Below are 21,935 nucleotides of genomic sequence, written 5' to 3' on the forward strand. Positions count from 1 at the left end.
GCATAGTGGCCTTTCATAAACCGTTTCCCATTCGTTAATTATAGGTTATTGTCACTGAATTTTTTTGTTTTCCGTTTCTAGCATTTTTCCGTTCGTCGAAAATTTTCTATCATTTTTTGGCCCGTTATTAAAGTGTGTTGCGTCATGCTTCATTATTCTGGGGGAATAAAATTTTCAGGGAAAATATTTAGAAGAGAATCTGAGCATTAAAAATTCAGAGGACTTTGTTTTTTCGTTGAGATGTGTTCGGTTTCAATTTTTCAGTTTACACAAATGCCAAGAAATTTTTTCAAAAATCTTTACGAATCTGATCAGGAAAGAATTAACCCCCCAGGACCAAACTCACATTTCCATGAAATTCCAACAAAAAGTTCATGTATCCCTAAACTTTAATTCTTCTGTTCCCGAGAATTTTCTATTTTCCATAATTACCCAATAATATTATTTCTCCCCGCAAAAACTCGAATCTCCACGAATTTCCACAATAACCACCGCCATACCTTTCCACCCACCCCTCCACCTCTCCCCTTTCCTCCCGCAGTCTTTTAAACTCCACGACCCTAAAACAATAAATTGCTACTCACTCACTCCGCAGCCACCCCCTCGCGAAAGAGAGTATTCTGTCAGCAATTGCGCACCCCGACATCTTCCTCCCACCCACCCTCCAGTGGCAGCTGGTGTATACCTGGGGGATGGTGTGTACGAGACCATAATACTCTCCAGTGCATCAGTGGAAGTGTCAGAGGCAAGTCGAGGGGAGGGATGGTGGAGGTTTCGCTAAAGTATAAAGTATAAAGCTTGAGAAAAGCTCAATAAGCGAATGAGAGAGAGGGGTAGAGGATGGGGATGTATGAGAAGCCGGCGATGTGGAAAAGTGAGACGAGGGTCACCATCCGTGAACGTTCGCACGTACACGCTGTGCTTTGCGCGAAAACCCGGGGGCCCTTGCCAGTTGATGGCCACAGTAGTGGTGGTGATATGGCTGAGGGGGTGGAGGAGGTGGATGAGGTGGATGAGGTAGATGAGGTGGAGGAAGTTGTGGAGAAGGACGGTTGATCAGGGGATGGGCAAGGGGGGTAAATGGCGGGTGCTGAAGAGAGAGGTTGACTCTATTCCCTTTATAAACCCCCCTGTATCGCAATAGTGTTGAGTGGGTGGGGCCTAAATACCGAGTGCTGATGGTAGAGGCGGAGCTGAGAGACTGGCTATCCCCTGTGTGCCACTCCCCCTTGGTTGGGAAGTCGTATCAATACTCTCACATCCACAGTTGAAGGCAGTTACGCGGTGAATGGTGTGTGTCTTTTGTACCAGAGGGAGAGAGGGAGAGGTATATATTGAGTGAGAGTTAGGGTGGGGAAAAAAGTGGGTAACAGATTGGCGAAAGGGGTGGGGCAGAGGGGGAGAGGAATGGGAGGGTTGAGAAATAACGGAGGGCGTCCAAGAGCGCGAGCCATGCCGTCGCGGGGCGCAGGTCAGTCTGTCAGGCAACTGCGTCTGTTACTCGGTTCGAATAACCCGCGTCGATCGTCTGTCCGCGCGTTACCGGCTTAACGTTTTTCGTTAGGTACTTTTCGCTGTTATCTGGTGGATTTTCCATTTGAGGATTTTGTGGAAGTGGAGAGCGCGATTTGGATTTGCCCCTCAACGTCACTGCCACCATTTTTTTTTTCACGGATGGTTTTTGATGGTTTCGCTTTTTTTGTCACCAGCTGCTTTGGAATTTTTTGGGCCTGATTTTTTTTCAATGGTGAAATACTGATGATTTTGGAGAATTAGGATGAGCGACTTAGTGGAATATATGGTGGGAATATTGACGGAGAGTTTTGTCGAGTGATTCGGTTATCGGTGATTGTGAGATATTCGATTTGAGGAAAAGAGGGGATTGTTAATATAAAAACGAGTGTGGAAGATTTGAGGTCGTGGGTATAGGTGATGTTGCTGGAGTCGCGAGGTATCACTGGAAGGAAGAGAAACGGTCTGACCCTGACGACATACGGGGGTGGAGGTGGTGGAATTGTCGGCGGCGGAGGAGCCGGCAGTGAGGAAGACGACGAGGAAACGTCACGTGGATATTTGGATGATAAAATGCCGAGATGCGGTGTGGATACAGAATCGTCTGGTGTTACTGTGGGGACTGGTATATCCGGCTGTGGAAGAGACGACGGAGATGAGAGCTCCAGTCCATCCCCCAATAATAGTCTGCTTAATAATTTAAACAATAATAACTGCAATTCGAATAGGGCGTGCGCCACGGATTTTAGTATAGCTGCTATAATGGCGAGGGATTCTCGTCAGCAGCAGCAGCAGTTACAGCAGAATCAGCATGAGCCCCAGCAGCATCACAGGCACCTGCAGCAGGCCGTCGGCGGCGGTAAACTACATCAGCATGGTATGTTTTCAATTTTTACAGGCTCAAAAATTATCATCCTGTAGAAACGGCGATCCTCCATTTCAAAATCTACGACTTCCACTGAAAAATTGGAGTGACAATTTATTAACTGTCATTTAAAATCTCAACCAAAATATTTTTCTAAATTCATGTTTATATTGAGTTTGCAAAAATTTCGCTGAACAGATGAGAGTAGATTTTTTTTTAATTCAGGAGCCATTTCTTTAAATGACCGTAGATCTCCGGAGACGACAGAAAGAGAAAAAAAACATTTCAAGTCTAATGGCATCGTCTGGGTAATATTAACGATGAATTAATCTCCGTATGACATGATATACATCCGCGTTACATTCCCAGGCGTCATTTTTACATAATTTTCATGGTAATGCCGCAGTGCCGTTTTTTCTCTTTGCATTTGCCGGGTAATAATGATTTTTAAATGACGCGTGTGCCAAAGGCCTGCGAGTGACTCTCACGGCGATAATTGCAAGTAAACAAAGACTTGGGCACAAAGACGGGGAAGTACCACTGACCGTTATATGTTTTATTACGACAAGTCGTCTTGGTTTTGGTTCTAACTTTTCCGAATCCGTAGAGTTACTGCGAATTTTGACACGTGGACAAATGCACCATCTAGTGGTGAATGGGCGAGTCGGGAGTCATCAGAGATTTGAGAAGTAGAGATTTAGTCGGAGGTAAAAAATTCAAGAGATGTTAAAATGGTATTTTTGTTGGTAAAAGTAGACCCTGGGAACGTGATGCTGACTATTTTGTTGTACGACGGGTCTTTGAGTGGTTCTGAGTGATTTTCAGATTAATGATGATGAGACAGGCGAAATATCAGAGAGGGGAGTGAGGGTTGAAGCTAAATGTTGAACTTGAAGACGTCAAATTGCGGGGAAATGAGGATTTCTTTGAAGTCACGGTACAAATCTGGAGATTGGTTTTGCACTGAGTCCAGTTACTGGGGATAACGGCTGGATGCTCCTCCTGGCATTTGCTTTGGATGTAGAATGGATAATGGTTGGAGGGTAAATTGTAGAAAACTCTACTGGACTTGCCACGTGGATCGGATAGCCATTATCCTTGTTTCGCTCTTGTCTGTAATTTAGGCTCGATAACCCACCTTTCCGCGGATATACCCACGTTCTTCATTCAGACACGCAAACACTCAGGATCTCTAGGCATTTCTATTGCGGGTTTAATGGTGCAAACACTGGCCGATCGAAGTATGCTTCTTGCCGGAATTGCATTTTCAAATTGTTGGGTTTGCTTTCAGTGGTCGATTTCTTCCGCACTTTGTGAGGTAGAGAATCACTCAATTCCGTACACTATATTAAAAAATCAAAATTTCCTGCAATTTTTGGTAGAGTGCACCTGGAAAAATTGGTGATTCTATTTACGATGCTGTTGTAGAAATTGTTATTTTTATCGAACTCATCGTGTTTTTTAACATGTCAGCGTAAATTTTGTTATAAGTTTTTTTTTTTTTTTTGCGTGAGAGTTTTGAGTGACAGAATGGGTTTTTTTGGGGAAATTAGAGGAAATGAAAGCATCAATTTTTTATTGTAATGCATTGGTTAAAATTTCTTTCATAAACCCATTTGAATTTTCAATTATGTGTGTCTGAATTTAATTACAATTAAAAATCCTCACAAAATTTCTCATTAATCCATTGAATTCCAGAATATTGGATTTTTGATGGTAAATTGATAATTCATTTCTCAATGAAAGTTTAAATTACCTATAAATCGAAAGTTCAGAAAAATTATTGCCTAAATTTTCAAAATTTGTGTGTCATATCAACATAAAAATCGTGAATCACCAGGATATTTAGGGAATTAAATCAATTTAATATGTAAATAGGGTTAATTTAGTCAATAAAGAATTGTTGAAAATTTTAATTTTTTTATTTGAAATTTGAACAGCTAAATTTTCCCACAGTGTAATCAATCGAATCGAACATCTCGTCACAATGATTCTGCCCGTCTGGCAATTCTTTCGAAACATCACTCACAATTCATATTATACCCTAGACAGCTCTGAAATGCATCCAAAACATTCAAAGAGTACTGAGGATTCTCTCTCGATGCAATACCTCGTCACGTTTCCTCGTAAATTACTCAACCACATATGTATTTCGTGCGATTTCATTTCTTGGCCCTCTCGATTCGGTCTTTCCCACTCGACTTTGTACGTCGTCGTCCTTTTCGTCAGTCGTTTAACACCGGCGTTGACGTTGTCGAATAAAAATACATTCGGATGTATAACTCAGACCACCACGCGTACCACCCGCGACGAGAGCCTCCAAGGAGTATAATAAAATTACAAACTTTTCGCGCCAATTAAGAGATACTTCTCGGGCGACGGCTGCTCCAATTTGGATGACTATTTTTTACCCCATTATTTCGAGGTTTCGCCATCTCGAACTTCAATGAACGAGCGGGTAAAGAATTTAATGAATAAATTCACCAATTTCATTCGTAATGCATCGGTCTGTGGTGCAGTTCAGTGAACTGAAAGCGCCATGTTTTATTTCAATAATTGGAATTCCTCAAATGTCAACAAATGCACGATTCATTGTGGATTTATGTGTCTCAGCATTAACTTCACTCAATTAAAATTCTAATTATAATTCTTCATCCAACGACACCAGTTCTTACGAATTTGTACGCCATGTCAGCTGGAATAAAAATAATATTTCAATTTCAATGAAAAAAATTGTGACAATTTTCATTGGTTTAATTGTCATTCTTTGATCGAAATTCTGCTGTAAAAATTCACCGCCATATTTAGAATAATGCAAGAATCTGGTATGAAAAGGGGGCGGTTTGAGAAATTACACGTGACCATTGAATTTCCGGGCGTGCGGTGACGGGCCGTCATGTAAGTACTTCCAACTGGTGACTCCTTGAAAAATGAATCGCTGGATTTCGTGCTCACCAGTGTTAATCCCACGACAATAATTCCAACAAATCACGGAGCTACAACTCATGTAAACAGTTATGAATATATCCCTTGCGAGACCTAATCGATTCAGCCCGAGGGAAAATCCTGAGTGAATTAAAAACCTATGAACGCAACTTGATTCGAAACACTGAAATCACTTTCCAGTTAATATCAGCGGAAACATTTGGATAAAATGCTCAAGCACGTGTTTAGTAACGCTGATAAATAAGACACCATTATGACAATTATCTCTTTCACCTCCAATAATTAATAATTAGTTATTATCAAACCCCCTCTTTTCTAATATTTTCATTTCACATAATAATATTTCCCTTCGCGATTAATCGCGGGTAAATGCACACATTCGATACTACCCGCCCCAAAAAACCTAAAAATAATCAATTATTCCTGAGAACATGAAATTAATGAGCTCAACTCCATACCACGGAAATATTGAACGCCAAACTGCGAAGAGTTCCCACCGCAATTTGTTGCCACCCTAAAACCATCCACCAATCATTAAGAACGTTCCAAATAAGTATCGATTAATAGACAAACGGTGGAGTAAAGAAGTATAAATTTTAAACCTGCACATCCTCGACGTATTGCCGGCATCTCCCGCGGCAGTTTTGACATGCTAATGTGTAATTGAAGGCATTAAAGTCCAACTCACCGAGTAAATGAATAATTAGTGAGCTTTTTCCCCTGGCGACTGTAGCGTAGGTGTTATTACACGTTTTACGGGTGAACTGTTCCCTACGTCTCTTACTGGTCATATTTTTCCCCCGCAACCTATCATTCGCCATCTCTCGCGTTCTCTCCGCACGAGCAATTAGTCCCGCCGCGCCTAATTGCGTTCGAGGCGCTTCCACCGTATGGACCTGCGAGAAAAAAAAAAACTATATATATATATAAAAATTATTACAACCGGTGAAGAGGTGGAAGTCGAGGCCTAAGCCTGTTCGAACGGTAGCCTTCGATTCGCCTCACCTTCGCTTCATTTCATGGCTCAATGAATTTTTTTAACTCCCCCTTTTCGAATAATTCATGAAGATTGGAAGAAACCTACTGGTTAAATTTTCCCCCTCCGGGAGACGCTAATTAGGAGTGAGCCGTTGATATGTAACTGAGGCATGAATGAGATCTCCACGTCGTGTGTGTTTACTCGGTGAGACGCGTGACACACGACACGGGACAGCCGCGCGTGTGTGTCGTACCCCTCGACTATTTTTGACACTGTCGAAAGAGTTGATGAGAAAAAAATAACGGCATGTGGGTTGAGGATGACAGAGTTTCGTTTTTCGGTGGAATTTTTTTTTTTTTTTAATAATTTATGCCCATTCCTCACATTTCTTTTTCATTATCGCAGGGGTTCGCTTTAGCGCCCGGAAAATGTTGAAAATGTGCTCGTTAGGTTTCGGGGGAGGAACAAGTTCAAGGTCTTGGGGCTGCACTTTTTCATCTAGCAGGACCATTTTTCAAACGGCTTAATAGTTTTATTGGATGCTGAGAGCTTAATTGAGTTGATTGACTGGATGAGGTCTTTTAAATTTTTTTCTTGATTAATTACGGTTAAAATATCATTATTTCCTTTGAATTATGATTATTGACTTCTTTTTTTGTAAGAGCAAACTTTATGATGGCAACTGACAATAGCGGAAAGCATTACTAAGAATAATTTAATTTACTCAAAAAACAAAATTTCAATTGTCATTAAATTTCTCAATTAATTTCAATTTCTAGACTAATACGAATAATTCTTCTGTTAAATAACATTCGAATGTTAAGTAAAAGTTGCAATTCCCTGATTTTGCCACTGACTGCTGAATTTTCAAAGGGAAAATGTCCTGAAGTGTCAGGATATGTTGTGGAGCAGCGGCCCAATGAAAATTTTCATAATTCGGCGACGAAAAATGTGATAGTCAATATTAAATGACTTAATGTCTGTTTAAAAAAAATTGTTTATGGTTTTGTTTTTAGAGAGGGAGGCAAGTGGCTCTGGTGTGACGAGAGTGCCGTCGGCTTCTCAGGATTCCGTAGACATTGATGATGATGTTGAGACTGATGACACTGGTAGTACCAGTGGCAAAGCACCTTCACCAACGACAAATCCCCAGCTCCAGGAGCACTCCAATTGCGAGGAGCTCAGGCACGTGGTTTGTCACCTCGAGACGAAGGACCTATGGGATAAGTTTAATGAACTCGGTACCGAGATGATCATCACGAAAACTGGACGGTGAGTTGATTAAATGGGTTGTAGGGACACTAGGGGTTTGACTAAGTTGTCTAGGGATTGCGTCGTCCTAAAGCAATTTTTCGGGGTCAATCGGTCCAGTCGTCAATCTTCCGTGAGGGGAAGGGTTATGGGGTGCCCTTTGGCTTTATCAATGTCTCCGATTTAACGCCTCCATGTGATTAATTATTATGAGAAAGCGACTAAATTACCAACAATCCCTTAATCATTGTTTCCATTTCTATAAATAATTGTTTATAATTTCCAGAAATTATAGATGTAACTATAAATATTCAGTGATAAATATTGAATAAAGTAAGAATTGTTTTTTATCACGAATCGTTTGAATGTTTTGCAAACTTTTTCATTTTGTCGGAGGTGAATGATTTTTCTCGGTTTTATGTGCACATTCAATGTAAATCTTTTTGCTGTTAGGTGATAAAAAGCCGTTTGTTAAATCAGTTTTGGTGTCCCAAGCGTCTAATTGCGCGTTGCGACGCACATCCACCCTCACAGCTGGAATAACCCCCGAGGACCCAACAGAAAACTCTATCCCACCCTAGTGTTCGCTCACTCGGGCGTCAGTAATTAGATCGGCGTCGGGACGCCCCATGTCTCCTTTTACCCTCGCTTACCTCCGCAATCTTCCTCCAATCTCATAGGATCATCTTGAGGATATCTAGGAGACAGCATCCGTGATACAATTGTCTCTCGAATAATTAATCTCACACGATTTTTTACCTCATCAGTTGTTTCATCAATACACACAGAAAGAATAATTCCAAATTCAACATCAAAACTCTTCCTCCGTCTGCCAAATATCCACACGAGAACTGACGCATTAACAATTCATAAATTTTCTTAATTTTAATAAATACTAATTTTTCTTCTTTTCCGTGAAAAAAATATCAGTAATTGAAAGATATTCTCAGGAGCTGGAACTGATATTTCATGATAGTGTTGTGGGCGGAGGATCGATGACACATTGATTACAGAAATTCCGGTTCGAAAAATGAATAAATGAATAAATAAAAAAGTGAAGAGATTGCGGATAATTTGAGATTTAAAGCGTGGACCTGTATCTCGTCGCGTTCAATTCATTAACAAAAGACACCTTGATAAATAAATGCATTACTCAGAGGGGTTGATGGGAGTAGTGAAGGGCAAGGCGGGATGAATGCATACCGGAGTGGACAAGGACCGAGGAGAAGACGTAGATAAGATCGGCGGGTGTCCACCGGGTTTTAGTGGTCGTCTCAACGGGGGGGCCGACACGGTATTAATGTTCGCCTCGGAGGCAAAACATTCACGCTATAAAAGCCACCTATATCCCCAATAGGATGTACCCCTGAAGAGGAGTGACCGTGGTCGTGTTTGAAATAAGCCAAATATCTCTGTATTGGTGTAGCCGATTCACAGTTCAACTCTCATCCACACGTGTACATACAAATAAAGTAGCCTGTTACAACCTCACAATTCGTGATGTGTCTACCACTGAGTAAGAGGTTACGATTGTCTTCAGCCCCTGGTGATTTTATCGCGACACCGTTTACCTCGCATTTATCTGGATAATTTTTCAACGGAGAAATGTTTGTCTTCAAATTATTGAATAACGCCCGCGAATTCAGCTCATGTCATTCAGACAGCAGAAAAAAATCTCTCAAGTTTCAGATGCGAAAGCCCGGTGTGTATCAAGATTTTTCAAGATGAGACAATGAAGATGGCCAAGAGATTTTTGCCAGGAGAAAATTCAACTGTAAATTGTTTCGAATTTCTGTTACATTTCTTCGAGATTTATTCTTCATACTGTACCTTCAATAAAATTTAATAATCCATTGCCGCCATTTTGTCCAGTATTGTCTTATACTATTGGAAGATTACACTTGATAATTCAAGTAAAACTTCTGTTCTCGAAAGAAATGATTAAAATAGTCTCTTCGTTTGTTGAATGGCACTTTATTTTTAACGAAATAAATTTTTGTCTCTCTGTGCAGGAGAATGTTTCCAACCTGCCGGGTATCATTTAACGGACTGAGACCTGATGGTCGATACGCCGTCCTGATGGACATTGTCCCGGTGGATAAAAAACGCTACCGCTACGCCTACCACAGGAGTTCGTGGCTGGTTGCTGGCAAGGCTGATCCACCAGCTCCAGCAAGACTCTACGTTCACCCAGACTCGCCGTTCACAGGGGAGCAGCTGCGGAAGCAAATCGTCTCCTTCGAGAAGGTGAAGCTGACGAACAACGAGATGGATCGACACGGACACGTGAGTGGACATTATCATTTTCCTCGTAATGCCTTCACTCTTCACCGAATATTGAAAAAAGACACGTCAAATTAAAAGAATCGTGTCATATGCCTCATCCAGTCACGCCCGTTGGAATTATCTCTGGCGGGAAATCTATAGATTTAATCACCATCAGCCTCTAGACACGTCCTCAGACGTCTCAACAGACTGGTCTGCATTGATTACTACCGGATATTTAATATCTCGTGGTAATTATAGACTCGCCAGGAATATTCCATGAATCTTCTCCATGTCCTGGGTGTTAAAAGTTGGAATATTCATGGTACAGAGCAGACCGATTGTTACCATCTGATCACCAGACGAGCAATCGATTTTCAACGGGTCTATGACCTGGGTTACTTCAAACCGTTTTGTCGCACTTGTATTTCACTCTAGTCCATTTAAATCGGTCTTACGGATTACATAAACGCATGCACTACATCAAACCTTATTGCGGGTAGAATCCTCCTTGTACCTGTAATGATTTTCATAAATTGTTCATTTTTTCGGGGAGATTGTGGCTCCTGTTACCGTTCTTGACAGCACGCCTAATCGCGTCTGCTGCGGTTTGAAATTGGATCGATTTATTCGAATGTGAGATTTCTCAATCGATTGGTATCTGTAAGACAACAAAATAATTGCTGGCTTGGCGATCGAGAACAAGATTCTTAATTAGAAACTTTGTGCTCTCGATTATTGCTTCTGTTCTTCAACTGTTGTCAGCATTATTTTAATGTTAGTCTCTCTCAATATCATTTAAACCTGATGTAAAACAACTTTTGAGATTATTTTTGTGATGGTAGCTTATCGAATTGTGTCATAGGAAAATCATCACTCAACATTGTTTGCTGTCACCTGAATTTACAACCATTCATTCAATATTCTCAATTATAAATTTTATCATTTTGCCGATTTTGTCTTGTCGCCAGTACACGGAGAGAAATATTTAGTAAAAATTACGGAACTTTCAGGTCACTTACCGATTATGGAGTCGATTCGAAAAATTTAAGTGACGGTATCGTAATTTTTCACTAATAATTCCGATAAAAATTACGGAACACCGCAGAAAAATTCCGCGACTTTAGATAAAAATGACGTGACAGTTCCGTAAAATTTCCGACAGCCACATTTCGCTCCAGAATTACGGAAAATACACGTAATTTTTATTGAATATTTCTCTCTGTGTAATTGCTAATGCTATTGCCAATCCTGTTCCCTCAACGTTTCGGAGACAATTAAAAAATTTGATCTGCTTCATTATCCGTCAATCCCGTAGCACAATAGCTTCTAAAGTCTTTTCGAGTGACATAAATTAGCAAAATCACCTGATAAACACAAGATGATAAATCATTCAGCGCGAAATGGCCCCCCGAATAGAATGTTCCGGTGAATTTTTCGGAAAATACAGCATGGAGTCTCGTCGCAACTAAAAAATTCTCACAATAATTCACTCAGCGGCTCCGGTGGTTGGAGTAACCCCCGAAAATCCAATAAAATTTCCCTGAAAAATAAATAAATGATCAATGACGTACATTCCCGGTGTGTGCAAATATTAGTATGTTTATTTGGTATCTCGATGGTTTTGAAAAACGTGTAGCTACAAGGGGGAGAATACTGAAAACGAAACGTTTTGTTTGACTGAAAACGTTTCACATTCTAGGGTGCCCCTTTGTCCAATGTTATTTCCATTAATTTATCTCAGCCGTTAATGGCAGCCAGTGGATCCATAAAATTGAATGATATATTCTGATATTTTACAGCTGGTACTGAACTCAATGCACAAGTACCAACCACGCATACATCTGGTTAAAAGACCGGACTCAGGCGCCAAGGACCCGATCGAGGATCTTGAGCGTGAGCCTCACAAGACCTTCGTATTCCCGGAGGCCATTTTCACCGCCGTCACCGCCTATCAGAATCAGCTTGTAAGTTTTATTTACTCCCACTTGATTTCTTCCTCTTATAACCCACCAGCTACCGTTAATACGTTTTTCTTTTATCCACCATTTTATTTATTTATTTATTTTCATTCTTCAAACCCATCATCCAGACTCGTCCCTGCATCTTTTATTTTCAATCTTCAAAGAGGCAGGGACTGGCAACTCTGCCAATCCTTCTCATCATTCTTTTTTTCAACAACCTTCGCATGAGGATGAAACGAGGGAATTAATTCGCCTCGGTCAAGAGTCCAAACTCAAGAGCAAGAAAGAAGGGATGAGACAGAGTATGTGAGCAACGCACGTCTTCAGACGTTGACGAAAGAGTTATAATGCAACCGGTGGATTTTTATTAGGGATCGTATGCATAGCCGATATGACTGATGGCCAAATTGAATTCTTTGAGCTTCTCGATGATTCCATAATGTAGGGGCGATTAGTCTCACCGGTCAGGGGTTGATACCCAGTTTTTTTATTGTGGGAATCGATCATTTTTGGGAGTTAATCGGAGTTTCTCAAGGGGTTATTCATCGGTGAGATCATTGTGTCGCCTTGGATTGAAACCCCTCGGTTTTTATTTTTACCTTTTAAAATGCTTTAGCAGGTGTTAAGGGACCAACACGTTATTAGAATTATCTATTACTGAGAAAAATAAACGTTTAAAATTTCAAGACATTTTTTCATGCTTCTAATATGTAATATTGTTTGACATGTGTCTTAATTTATTGGGACAATTTATGGAATATCCAATGGAGAGATGGAATTAGAGTGGAAAGGCTCTCCTGATGTTATCCGGCATTGTCAATATTGTCCTTTGTTTGTGCGGTGGCATTTCCGTCAAACCCCAACACGAGCAAATACCACTGAGCGATTCTTTTGACATCCCCTCCCGGACATGGCAATTGCTCTTTTTTCCCGAAACGATCGTGTCAGACAGCAGGGTCCCCTGTATTACCATATTTCACTATGGTCGTTTAGAAACGTTAGCATCTTGTGTGGTCCCCGCAGGCCCCGTCGACGTCAAAATTCTCCGGGTGCGTCTCGACGCCCTTATAACGTCAGCAATTCAACTTCATCATGACACTCTTGTAACGCATTAACTTACTCGAAGAATCTCGGGAATTTAACCGACTCATGACGAATGCACAACGTAAAAAACAGTTGTTGATAAAATTGTAACGGAGTTAATGACATCTCGTTTTTTTTTTATTCTTTCAATTTTTCTTTCGGGGAATCGGATGAAAAATAGTGGTCCACGGGGCTCGGGCTGTCTTTCATCGGGGGATGGATGAGGAAGGGAAAAAAATATCTAGAGAAAGGTGAAAATCGAGTGAGCAAGAAGCGAAACGGGTGGTCCGGTGGAGAATATATACACTTCCTCTCTGACTTGTGTCTTCTCAACGGCAACGCGCCTCTTCACGACGACAACGGTCTTAGCTGTTGATGATGATGATGAGGTGCGAAGAGATGCCCCGGCAATTACCCACGCACACATTTTCTGCGGGTTATACTGTCTCTCTTTCCTGTTCTCGGTTCTTCGTACTGTCTCTCTCGTCATTATCTCTCACTCGATGCAGCTTCAGTGAATCTTCGGGGCTGTGTTTCTATCAACTAAACGCGCTAAGATTGTCGACGTTCAACCACATGTCATTTGCCCGCTGTCCAATTCGTAGATTTACAGAAATAGGCCATTCGGAACTTTCATTATCGTTTTTCTTTCATTTTTTCTTTCATTTTCTTCCAGGGAAAATTGATTCTCCAATGAAGAATCATTTCCCTGAAATGATTATCGGATAATCGAGCCAGTGCCTAAAATCGTAAACCTTTCATAAACATAATTTTTATTGAATAACCGATCGAACATATAAAATCCTGAAGAATTCTCAAGCTGCTGGCATATATCGCCCCGCCTTTTAACTCAACTTCAACCACTGATGAGGGATTTAAACCATTACGAATAGCAGTTTGCACGTCGGCATTTCGTCTTTCGGGTTCACGAAGTGGCCGGTCGTTTAACAGGATTTTTTGTTGCCACTTCCCGTAAGGCTTAAAAATGAGCGGTGCGACGAGGAGGAGAGGAGAGATGAAGGAAAACAGAAACGAAAGTCGAAAAGTATAAAAGAAAGAGGACGTATCGCTGCAGTGAGTTTTTGCTTCCTTCCTAAAGCTTCCATAGCTATTTCACACACATTCACGTGTGTATATCCCCCAAACACCCCAGTCATAACGACCTCGCGACCATCTCGATTCGTCTTTCTCGCTCGCGCCACGTCATAATTCATAACTTAACTGCTCTCGCTTCCCCGCTATGTTCTCCACCATTCTCAAATGCCTTTTTTTTCCCCCCACCTCATTTTTATTTTTTTTTTTTATTTCTCGCATTCTCCCCGTGGTGTGTCTCTTCTTATCGCTTCCACGATGTGTCGTCGGTCCTTTTCGCTTCTTTTCTTCGTACCATTCCTCCTCACTAACCCATTATCCCAGCACTCAGTCTCACATACACACAGATTCGTTATGGTAAATCGACTCCGGTATTTCTCATTCTCTTCGGGGGCCACTGTGCGACGCGCTCGTTAATCTCCAATTGCCATCGAAAATAGATTCACTCCATTGCGCTCATGCACATCCGAATTAATCCATTAGGAGGTAAGCGAATAGACAATGAATCAATGGGCAACCGGTTTAGGAGACCCACGAGAGCAACAAGCGCATACTGCCAAAAATTTCTTCATATTTCAATCACAAAGTCGTCTCAATTTTCAATTATTACCATTTCGGGACACATGTCGAAAATTCGATAATTCAAATTTATAACAATATTTTCAATGTACCCTTTGTGTATGCTTTTTCATTTTGCAATGACTAGCGCATAACTAAGACATTAAATTTATCTAATAAAATTTAATTTTTCAAACATATATATGTATGGTAATTATTAACGAAAAATTATTTTTATAAGCTAAGCTATTTTGGATAAGCATTTCGATTTTTAAAAAAGGCATGTGAAAAATTCCGGTTTTACCTGATAAAATTGCACGTTGCAAAATTGTTTGTAAGAATTTCTGGCAATGTGTAAAGGCTTAGATTTTCAGTTCTATTTTCGATTGCTCGTGAATTATTTTTATATCTCTCCAAACAACTCGTGCTAATTAATTAATTCAATCAAGCATCCGGCCGTCACGTCCATTTATTTCAATCTTAACACATCCATGTATTTGTCAGGAGTCTCCTCAACTGTTGGCCCAATGCCAGACCGAAACGGCTCTTTAATCTGTATACCTGGAGGGAAAGACAGTTTTCCAGGTCGCGGCCCACCATTACGTGTTCACCCTCGAGGCAGGAGTCAAAGGGTTCCTCTGGTATATTATCTTACATTGTTGCGGCACACACGCGTACATTGAGGAAGGGTTTTTAGTGGGCTCGAGGCGTCGGCATTCGCAACACGAGAGAAAACATAAATAATCGGGTTCAAATGAGACAAGGAGAAAGGCAGGCTCTCAGAGCCACACAGGATGAGGCTACCTTCCCTCATAGTCATACGAGTGTTTAACTTTTGCGCTTCACCACTCACCGTATGTCGTAAACAAAACTAATTCGACAGACAATCGATATTACACCCTTGCAGCTCATTTCCCAAAATAAAACATCCAAAAAAAGCCATTCCTACTTTATAAAGATTTTTTTATTCAATAATTATAATTATTAACAATGGATAATAGACTCTTCGGTGGTAAATTGCCTGAAATTTATCGTAGAACAAAGACAAAAATTAAACGTAGGCGAAAAAAATCCTTAAATCCCCAATGCAGGAGGGGAGATAATCCCCATTACCTAATTGCCATTCGATCCTGAAAAACCGCCACCGAAGTGTATAAATACTGGATTCCCCCAAAATTCAGTGTTTCCGGACAGAAGAGGCAGTTCATCAGCAGTCCGTCAATTTGACAGCCACTTGAAGATGAAGTTACCCTCATAAGGACCTACCACGCGCCGAAGACCTATTTCTCCACCCCGATTTCTGTTTGAACAGTAAAACGAGCCAACGAGTCTGTTCACTTTACGAACCTCAGTCGGAAGAGGCCAAACGGGAAAAAAAAAGGAAAAACCGAGGAAGAAGGAGGAAAAAAAAGGTTGACGGGGTCTGACGACGTTCCATAGTGAGGGAAATAAGACGCGTGAAGTGCGGGTGGTCCAATTACCCTGTGAGTTTTCGCGACTAGCGGTCGTACTAGCACGTGCAACGCGTCTCAGTAATAAGAGTCCCCCCCTCAAACCCCCAAAGATGCATGAGAAAGAGATATGAGTAGAAGAGGAAAGCCTTAGCCCTTGGGTTTTAGTTACGATTCCGCTGACATCATTAGCCAAACATCTGGCCCACTTCCCTGGTGTACTACGTGTGTGTCTATCCCCTGATATTCACATATGCCCACCCTGAAAATGCCACTGTCTGAAGACTTTACGATCATCCGCTCGGTGGATAACGATGAAGCGCAACGAGTTTTAGGATATTGCTGCTGGCACTTTGGTCTATGTCTCCCGCTCTTTGATGAAACCAATGAAAGTAAAAGGTATTTTTCTACCGGCATACGGCGATTTATGTCGGCCAACATGAGACAACGTCAAAGAAAATCCCAGAGTCGAGGAAAACACGGAGAGATGATCATCAGAGTTTACGGCTCCGTTGACACTACCACCAACCGAGCGCTTGGCCCACTTCCCGCTCACCATCTAACCGCTATTTTACAACACTATCTATAACATCTCAATGTTTTAGTGACTGTTGTGATGTCCCTGAATAGACCTGTCCGTCTTTGTCCCCGCCCAGCTGTTACCTAATTGCATGCTTATCGAATCTCATTATTGAATAGCTCATGTAACTAGGGGATAACGGCTTCAGAGGTTCGGGTGTCTGAGAGTCATTCCTTTTGACAAATACACCGGTCAATTTTTTTCTCAATTTCAGTCATTGTGTCAACATTGTTATCTGAATATTTAATTATATGAGTTTGAATTCAATTTCAATTTGAGATGCTCACTAAATTTACCGTTTATCATAAAATTTCGGAAATCAGGGTTTTCATGTTCAATAGTAATCGATTCTTTAATAAAATTTTTTCGTTATTTTTTATTGAATAATTGAACTGAAATTGGGAAATTGTTAATATTGGAATTCAGTGTAGTGCGAATTTAATGTTACCAATATATATAGGTATATTACCTGCGGACTGCAAAAAGCGCAGACTAGAACAACAGTCACCCCTCAATCGGCACTGAATTCCAGGCAAATCCGTCGGCAGCGAGAAAGCCGATATTTCACGAGCTCTTCCTCATCGCCAAAATTTCACGACGTGATAGAGAAGAGACGTCTCAACCTCCGAGCTCCTGAATCCCTCTTTCAACATATCGATCACCGCGATGTTCACAATTCGGCGGTACTGGGCCGCCGAAAACTTCAATGAGTGCTCTCTTAAATCTATTATTACCCTCCAAACCATCACACTGATAAAAATATTAAATACAAATTACAGAACTCATTCAATAACTAAACTCCAACATCCGCAAATATCACGAAATAATAATAATTAAAAAAGCATTAAATGCTCCAAAAATCAACAAAATTCATGAATTTCTGGGAATTTCACCGAAAAGTTGAAATTTCATATCCATTTTGACCATTCAATGAAATCTCATGACTTTGAACTTTCGACATGAAATACGGAATAAATTTTTCTGCAAATAGGATGTCCCTGACTCGATCGGGAGGCACATGAAATCCAAAAGCGCCCGGTAATTTTCAACACCATCATTAATCCCCCGAGGCGGTACAAGGTTGCCTAAGTAGATTAACAATTTCTCATCCACTTGTTTACGCCGAAGGCGCAAAGAGTTGCACTGGCCAAGGCCACCTGTACATCCGCTGTATAGTTGTCTCTGGAGTTCTCACAGTGGGTGGCCCCGGGAGGCGCTCTGGGTTCGTGTGTAGAAAAAGGGACTTAGGGTGGCTTTCCGAACACCCACACACATGCACTTACATATGGCTGCTTAGCTCGCCTCCTTTCCCTCTGACTCTTCATGTACATGTCCATGTGTCTCCCCTCGTGCCCCTGGGATATTGAACGAACCTGTATAACTCGACACCAGCGTGACATCGCAGCATATATGAGCCTGCAGCAAGGTCTCGGCTTCCTCAGATCATGTGTAACTTCATCCACATCGGCCACTTTGTTAAGAATTCATCTCAAATCCGTCAGGAGATTATTCACTTGTCTATGATAAATTAACACGTCTTATTTTTCCTTTCATTTTCCCATTTTCCGCAATCACTCATTGTGCAGAGAAGTGGTAACCTATACTGTTAATAATCTTTCGAAATTTAAGACTTGAAGTCATTGAATTTTCAATTATACGAGTTTGAATTCAATTTTAATTCAAAACGATCACTCAATTTCTCGAACACAACAATTTGAGAGAATTGGGGTTTTCATGTTAAATGATCGATTTTTCAATTCAAACCTGAATATTCCCGGGCCTCGCAAAAAATGCATCTATTGTAGTTTACCTTTTCCTCAGTATTCTATACTCGCAAGTTTGAATAGGTAATTAAAAAAAAATATTATATCAAAAAGAATGACTCGTACTGGAAAAAATAATCGAAAATTTTCAATTGAATTTAAAGTCGACGCGAATTAACATATCACCCTTCTCGATTTTATAACCAGTACAAGGGGATTTGTTCTATTTCATTCAGTGAGTAATTGAAAGGATCATTATACAATCATGATTCTTCACCCTACGAAGCCTCTTTTATCACAGTGACAGTATCCCCGCGAATTTTCTCGCCCACGTCCCTCTCTAATTTTACGAGCCGTTGACTCTCGATCGATTTCAAAGTAGCAATTGGATAAAGAGAATCAGCGAAATGCTGGTCTAGGTCGTGAATGATGGACCCCCCAGTTGTCCGATTCCTCGGTGATGTCGGCTTCATCAAGGAAGATGACTAATTAAGCAAATAAAAGTGGAGAGTGATTTGAATTCCTAGAATGTATTTTCGAGATTTGAGGAGTTTTAAAGTGTCATAAATTATTGAAGCATTAGGGGAATGAGTTAGTGATGTTTCGGTCCATATTTGTCGAAATAACATAGGAGAATAGGCCTACGGTGGGAGCAGGCGTCGGTCGTCGTTTGGGAGCGATACGGATCGTTGACGCTGTCGCGACGCAATCCCGGGGCGAATTGCCATTCGACGCGCTACCCGACGATAACAAGGATCGCATGGTAAAGGTTAGAGTGAGATGAAATTTTCAAGCTTCCCCACACTCGCTGAGATTCACAAGAGAGAAATTCCACGGGTAATAAAACATTGGATGCAATCGTCGTTCCAATTTTATCACCCCTCCTCTCTTCCGTTACTTTACTTTTTTACGATTCTCTATTTATTCATTTTTATCTCGTCACGGCACTTTGTATTTCGAGAATGTCAATCAATTGGTTTATCTCTTCTTGCAGATAACGAAACTCAAGATCGACAGTAATCCCTTTGCCAAGGGCTTCAGGGACTCCTCAAGGCTCACGGATTTTGAAAGGTGAGTTTTGGTTTTGTCAGTTGGACACTCCCTTGTGCAAAATCATATTTATTCCATCGGTACAAAGAGACATGAAAGCGTTAATTGAACGGGTACGTTATTGATTGAAATTTGCAAAGAGCTTATTTTATTTTCATGAAATCGCCAATCGATTTCGCAATCGATTTTGATCGCTCATGAGGTGAAATTTAATGAAAATATCTCATGAAGTGTATACCGAATCTATTAATGTGAATCTGCATTTCCTGCAACAATGATGTACCAACGCGAGATTTAATAGAAACAGATGTCAAAGATCGGCGATAGCATATAATTATTCAGATTATAATGAAATTAATCACTGTTTTATTCCGGTGAGTAGTGACTGGGAGTCGAGTATTACGAAAACCATCTCATCATTTATCCCAAGTGATAGATTTATAACCTGTCAGAGAACAGTACTGCCTCAAAGATTCATTAGCCACCGCTAATTGTTAAACGATTTCCAGTGGTTTTGATATAAGGATGACACAGTCGTTGAAAAATACATGAATATCATTTGTTCTTGCTGCATCCGATTCAAATGTCATAGATTTAATATATCATATATTTGATATTCATTTGAAAATATAATTCATGAAGTAAATATCACTCACGAGTTCCCGTAAATAAAATACCCCTTCATCTCAACACCTCTCGAACGACGTTATTGCATCAGTGCACATTAGAGATCTATTAAAAAATTTGACGAAAAATTAATTTGACAAAATTTTGAGCGAGTCGTAATTGCTGTTCTATAGAACATGAATATTATTAATAATACCTTGTCCACGTATCAATTAGTTTCGATAATTCTATTTTCGATTAGAACGACTCATTGACAACCTATCATTAATATCTCTAATCCATGGAGTATTTCAGTTGAATAGCACCACTCATCGAGTATTCGCGATGATGCCTCGATGAGCAAAGGGTAGTAAACGCTAAATATTTGTAGATAAATTTTTCGCAGCATATATCGATAGCAGTCCGTTAAAAACAAGCGGTGAGAAAAATATCGGTTTCTCTCGTAGGTTCTTGTTATTTTGTACACCTTGGCTACTGAATTGAATGTCAGGGTTTAGAGAACTCTATCATTTGTTGAAAGTTCAAAGCTACTCAAAGCATAATCGAGCAGTTATCCTTTCAGGGAGACAATGGAGTCGATGTTGGCGGAGCAGCAGTCGATGAGGTTTCCTCACCGATTTCCCTTCGAGATGGATCAGCTGCAGGGTGCAGCGAGCAATCTGAGCCTAGAAGAGAAGGCCCTGTGGGCAGCGAGATCTCAAATTCTGTTGCGTGCAGCAGCAGCAGCAGCAGTCGGCCCTTACGCCCAGTTAGTCAGTCCTGCCCTGGTGTATCCAGGAGGGCCTTCAGCAGGTACGAGTCACCAGCAGCATCAGCAGCAACAAGCGCAACAGCAGCAGCAGCAACAACAATTGGGCCATCTGTGGTGGGCATCATCCCTGGGGCCAACCCTCTTTGCAGCAGCCCATCACCAGCAGCAACTGGCTGCCTCTAGCTCTCAGCAGAGTCCACCAGGACCAGCAGCACCACGACCGATCTATCCATCTGCTCTAGCTCTATCACATCACAGATTCTCCCCTTATCCAACAATGGCTGGAAGAAAACCAGTTGTACCAGCCGTACCATCGCCCCCATCATCATCGAGACGCGCCACACCATCGCCCACCGACAGCCTCTACCGTGAAGCCCAGGACCTGTCGCCGTCGTAGTCGTCGACAATTGAGTATTTTTTACCGTACATTCCTCTGAGGAATTTCACGGAGTGCCCGAGACGTCAGAATTGAATACTGAGTACTCTCGCATCTCCATGTATCATAAGCTGTACATTTCTTTAATTATTAACGACCATATCGAACTATTGTTATTCGTTATTTATGTTCTTTTTATTTCGCGACTGCTGCAGATTTGTTAAATTATCAATTCAGGGATGTAACCGAGAGTGATGGGACGATTGTTTAGTTGAATGGTGTTTTAACTCCAAGCGTACTCGGTAAATTTTTGTCATTAAGAATGAAACTGATTATTACAACTATGAAGAGGAATAGTGCTAGAGTAAAAACGTTATTATACATATTGTTAAAATGAAAATGAGAATGATAAAGATGCTTGTGTTTTGAGGAAAATGCATTGTATCCATTCAATGACTGGGCAAGCTGTTCCCCTTGTAAATAAACCCCAGGAAATAAAGAATGACGTAAAGGAAGTAAAAGGTAAACAAAGAGATAACGTCTTGTCCCTGGTTTTGAAAAATTTTTCGTTCGTGTTTACCCGACTTTGCAATTGTTTTTTCACTCTGCTTTGTTTCCATCGATTTATTCCACCGGATAAGTCTGAAATAGCTTTCGTAATTTGTGATGGAGAGTGATTCCTTTCGTTTGCACTGAGATATATTTTTAAGGTGTAGCACAACCGTTGGGTAAATGTTGGCGGAACAATTTGGCCGTACATCGGTTACAGGATATTCACGTTAACGGAGCTGCCTCTGTCCCTCCTCCTCGTCTTGCCTTCGT

General features: G+C 40.9%; 1 protein-coding gene across 2 annotated transcripts; it reads left to right on the top strand.

The window, feature by feature from the left end:
• The first annotated feature begins 1,489 nt into the window (after positions 1 to 1,489).
• Positions 1,490 to 21,598, top strand: LOC105264769 (T-box transcription factor TBX20). Of its 2 annotated transcripts, none has more exons than XM_011301871.1 (6): positions 1,490 to 2,389; positions 7,319 to 7,574; positions 9,566 to 9,839; positions 11,621 to 11,785; positions 19,304 to 19,380; positions 20,537 to 21,598. In XM_011301871.1, exons 1-6 carry the CDS (start codon positions 1,933 to 1,935, stop codon positions 21,132 to 21,134), a joined length of 1,827 nt encoding a protein of 608 aa, XP_011300173.1. In that variant the 5' UTR covers positions 1,490 to 1,932; the 3' UTR covers positions 21,135 to 21,598. The 2 variants fall into 2 exon arrangements, with proteins under 2 accessions (XP_011300173.1, XP_011300174.1); XM_011301872.1 differs by having other exon boundaries at positions 20,549 to 21,598.
• Positions 21,599 to 21,935: the final 337 nt, after the last annotated feature.

Source organism: Fopius arisanus, unplaced genomic scaffold (genome assembly GCF_000806365.1).
Source record: "Fopius arisanus strain USDA-PBARC FA_bdor unplaced genomic scaffold, ASM80636v1 scaffold00025, whole genome shotgun sequence".
Taxonomy (NCBI): domain Eukaryota; kingdom Metazoa; phylum Arthropoda; class Insecta; order Hymenoptera; family Braconidae; genus Fopius; species Fopius arisanus.

What these genes read in the sequence shown, in the direction of transcription:
- LOC105264769 (XM_011301871.1), top strand. Translation starts at nt 1,933, where the DNA reads ATGTTGCTGGAGTCGCGAGGTATCACTGGAAGGAAGAGAAACGGTCTG. An exon ending in ATCATCACGAAAACTGGACG is followed by an intron (nt 7,575 to 9,565) that starts GTGAGTTGATTA and finishes CTCTCTGTGCAG; the next exon opens with GAGAATGTTTCCAACCTGCC. An exon ending in AGATGGATCGACACGGACAC is followed by an intron (nt 9,840 to 11,620) that starts GTGAGTGGACAT and finishes GATATTTTACAG; the next exon opens with CTGGTACTGAACTCAATGCA.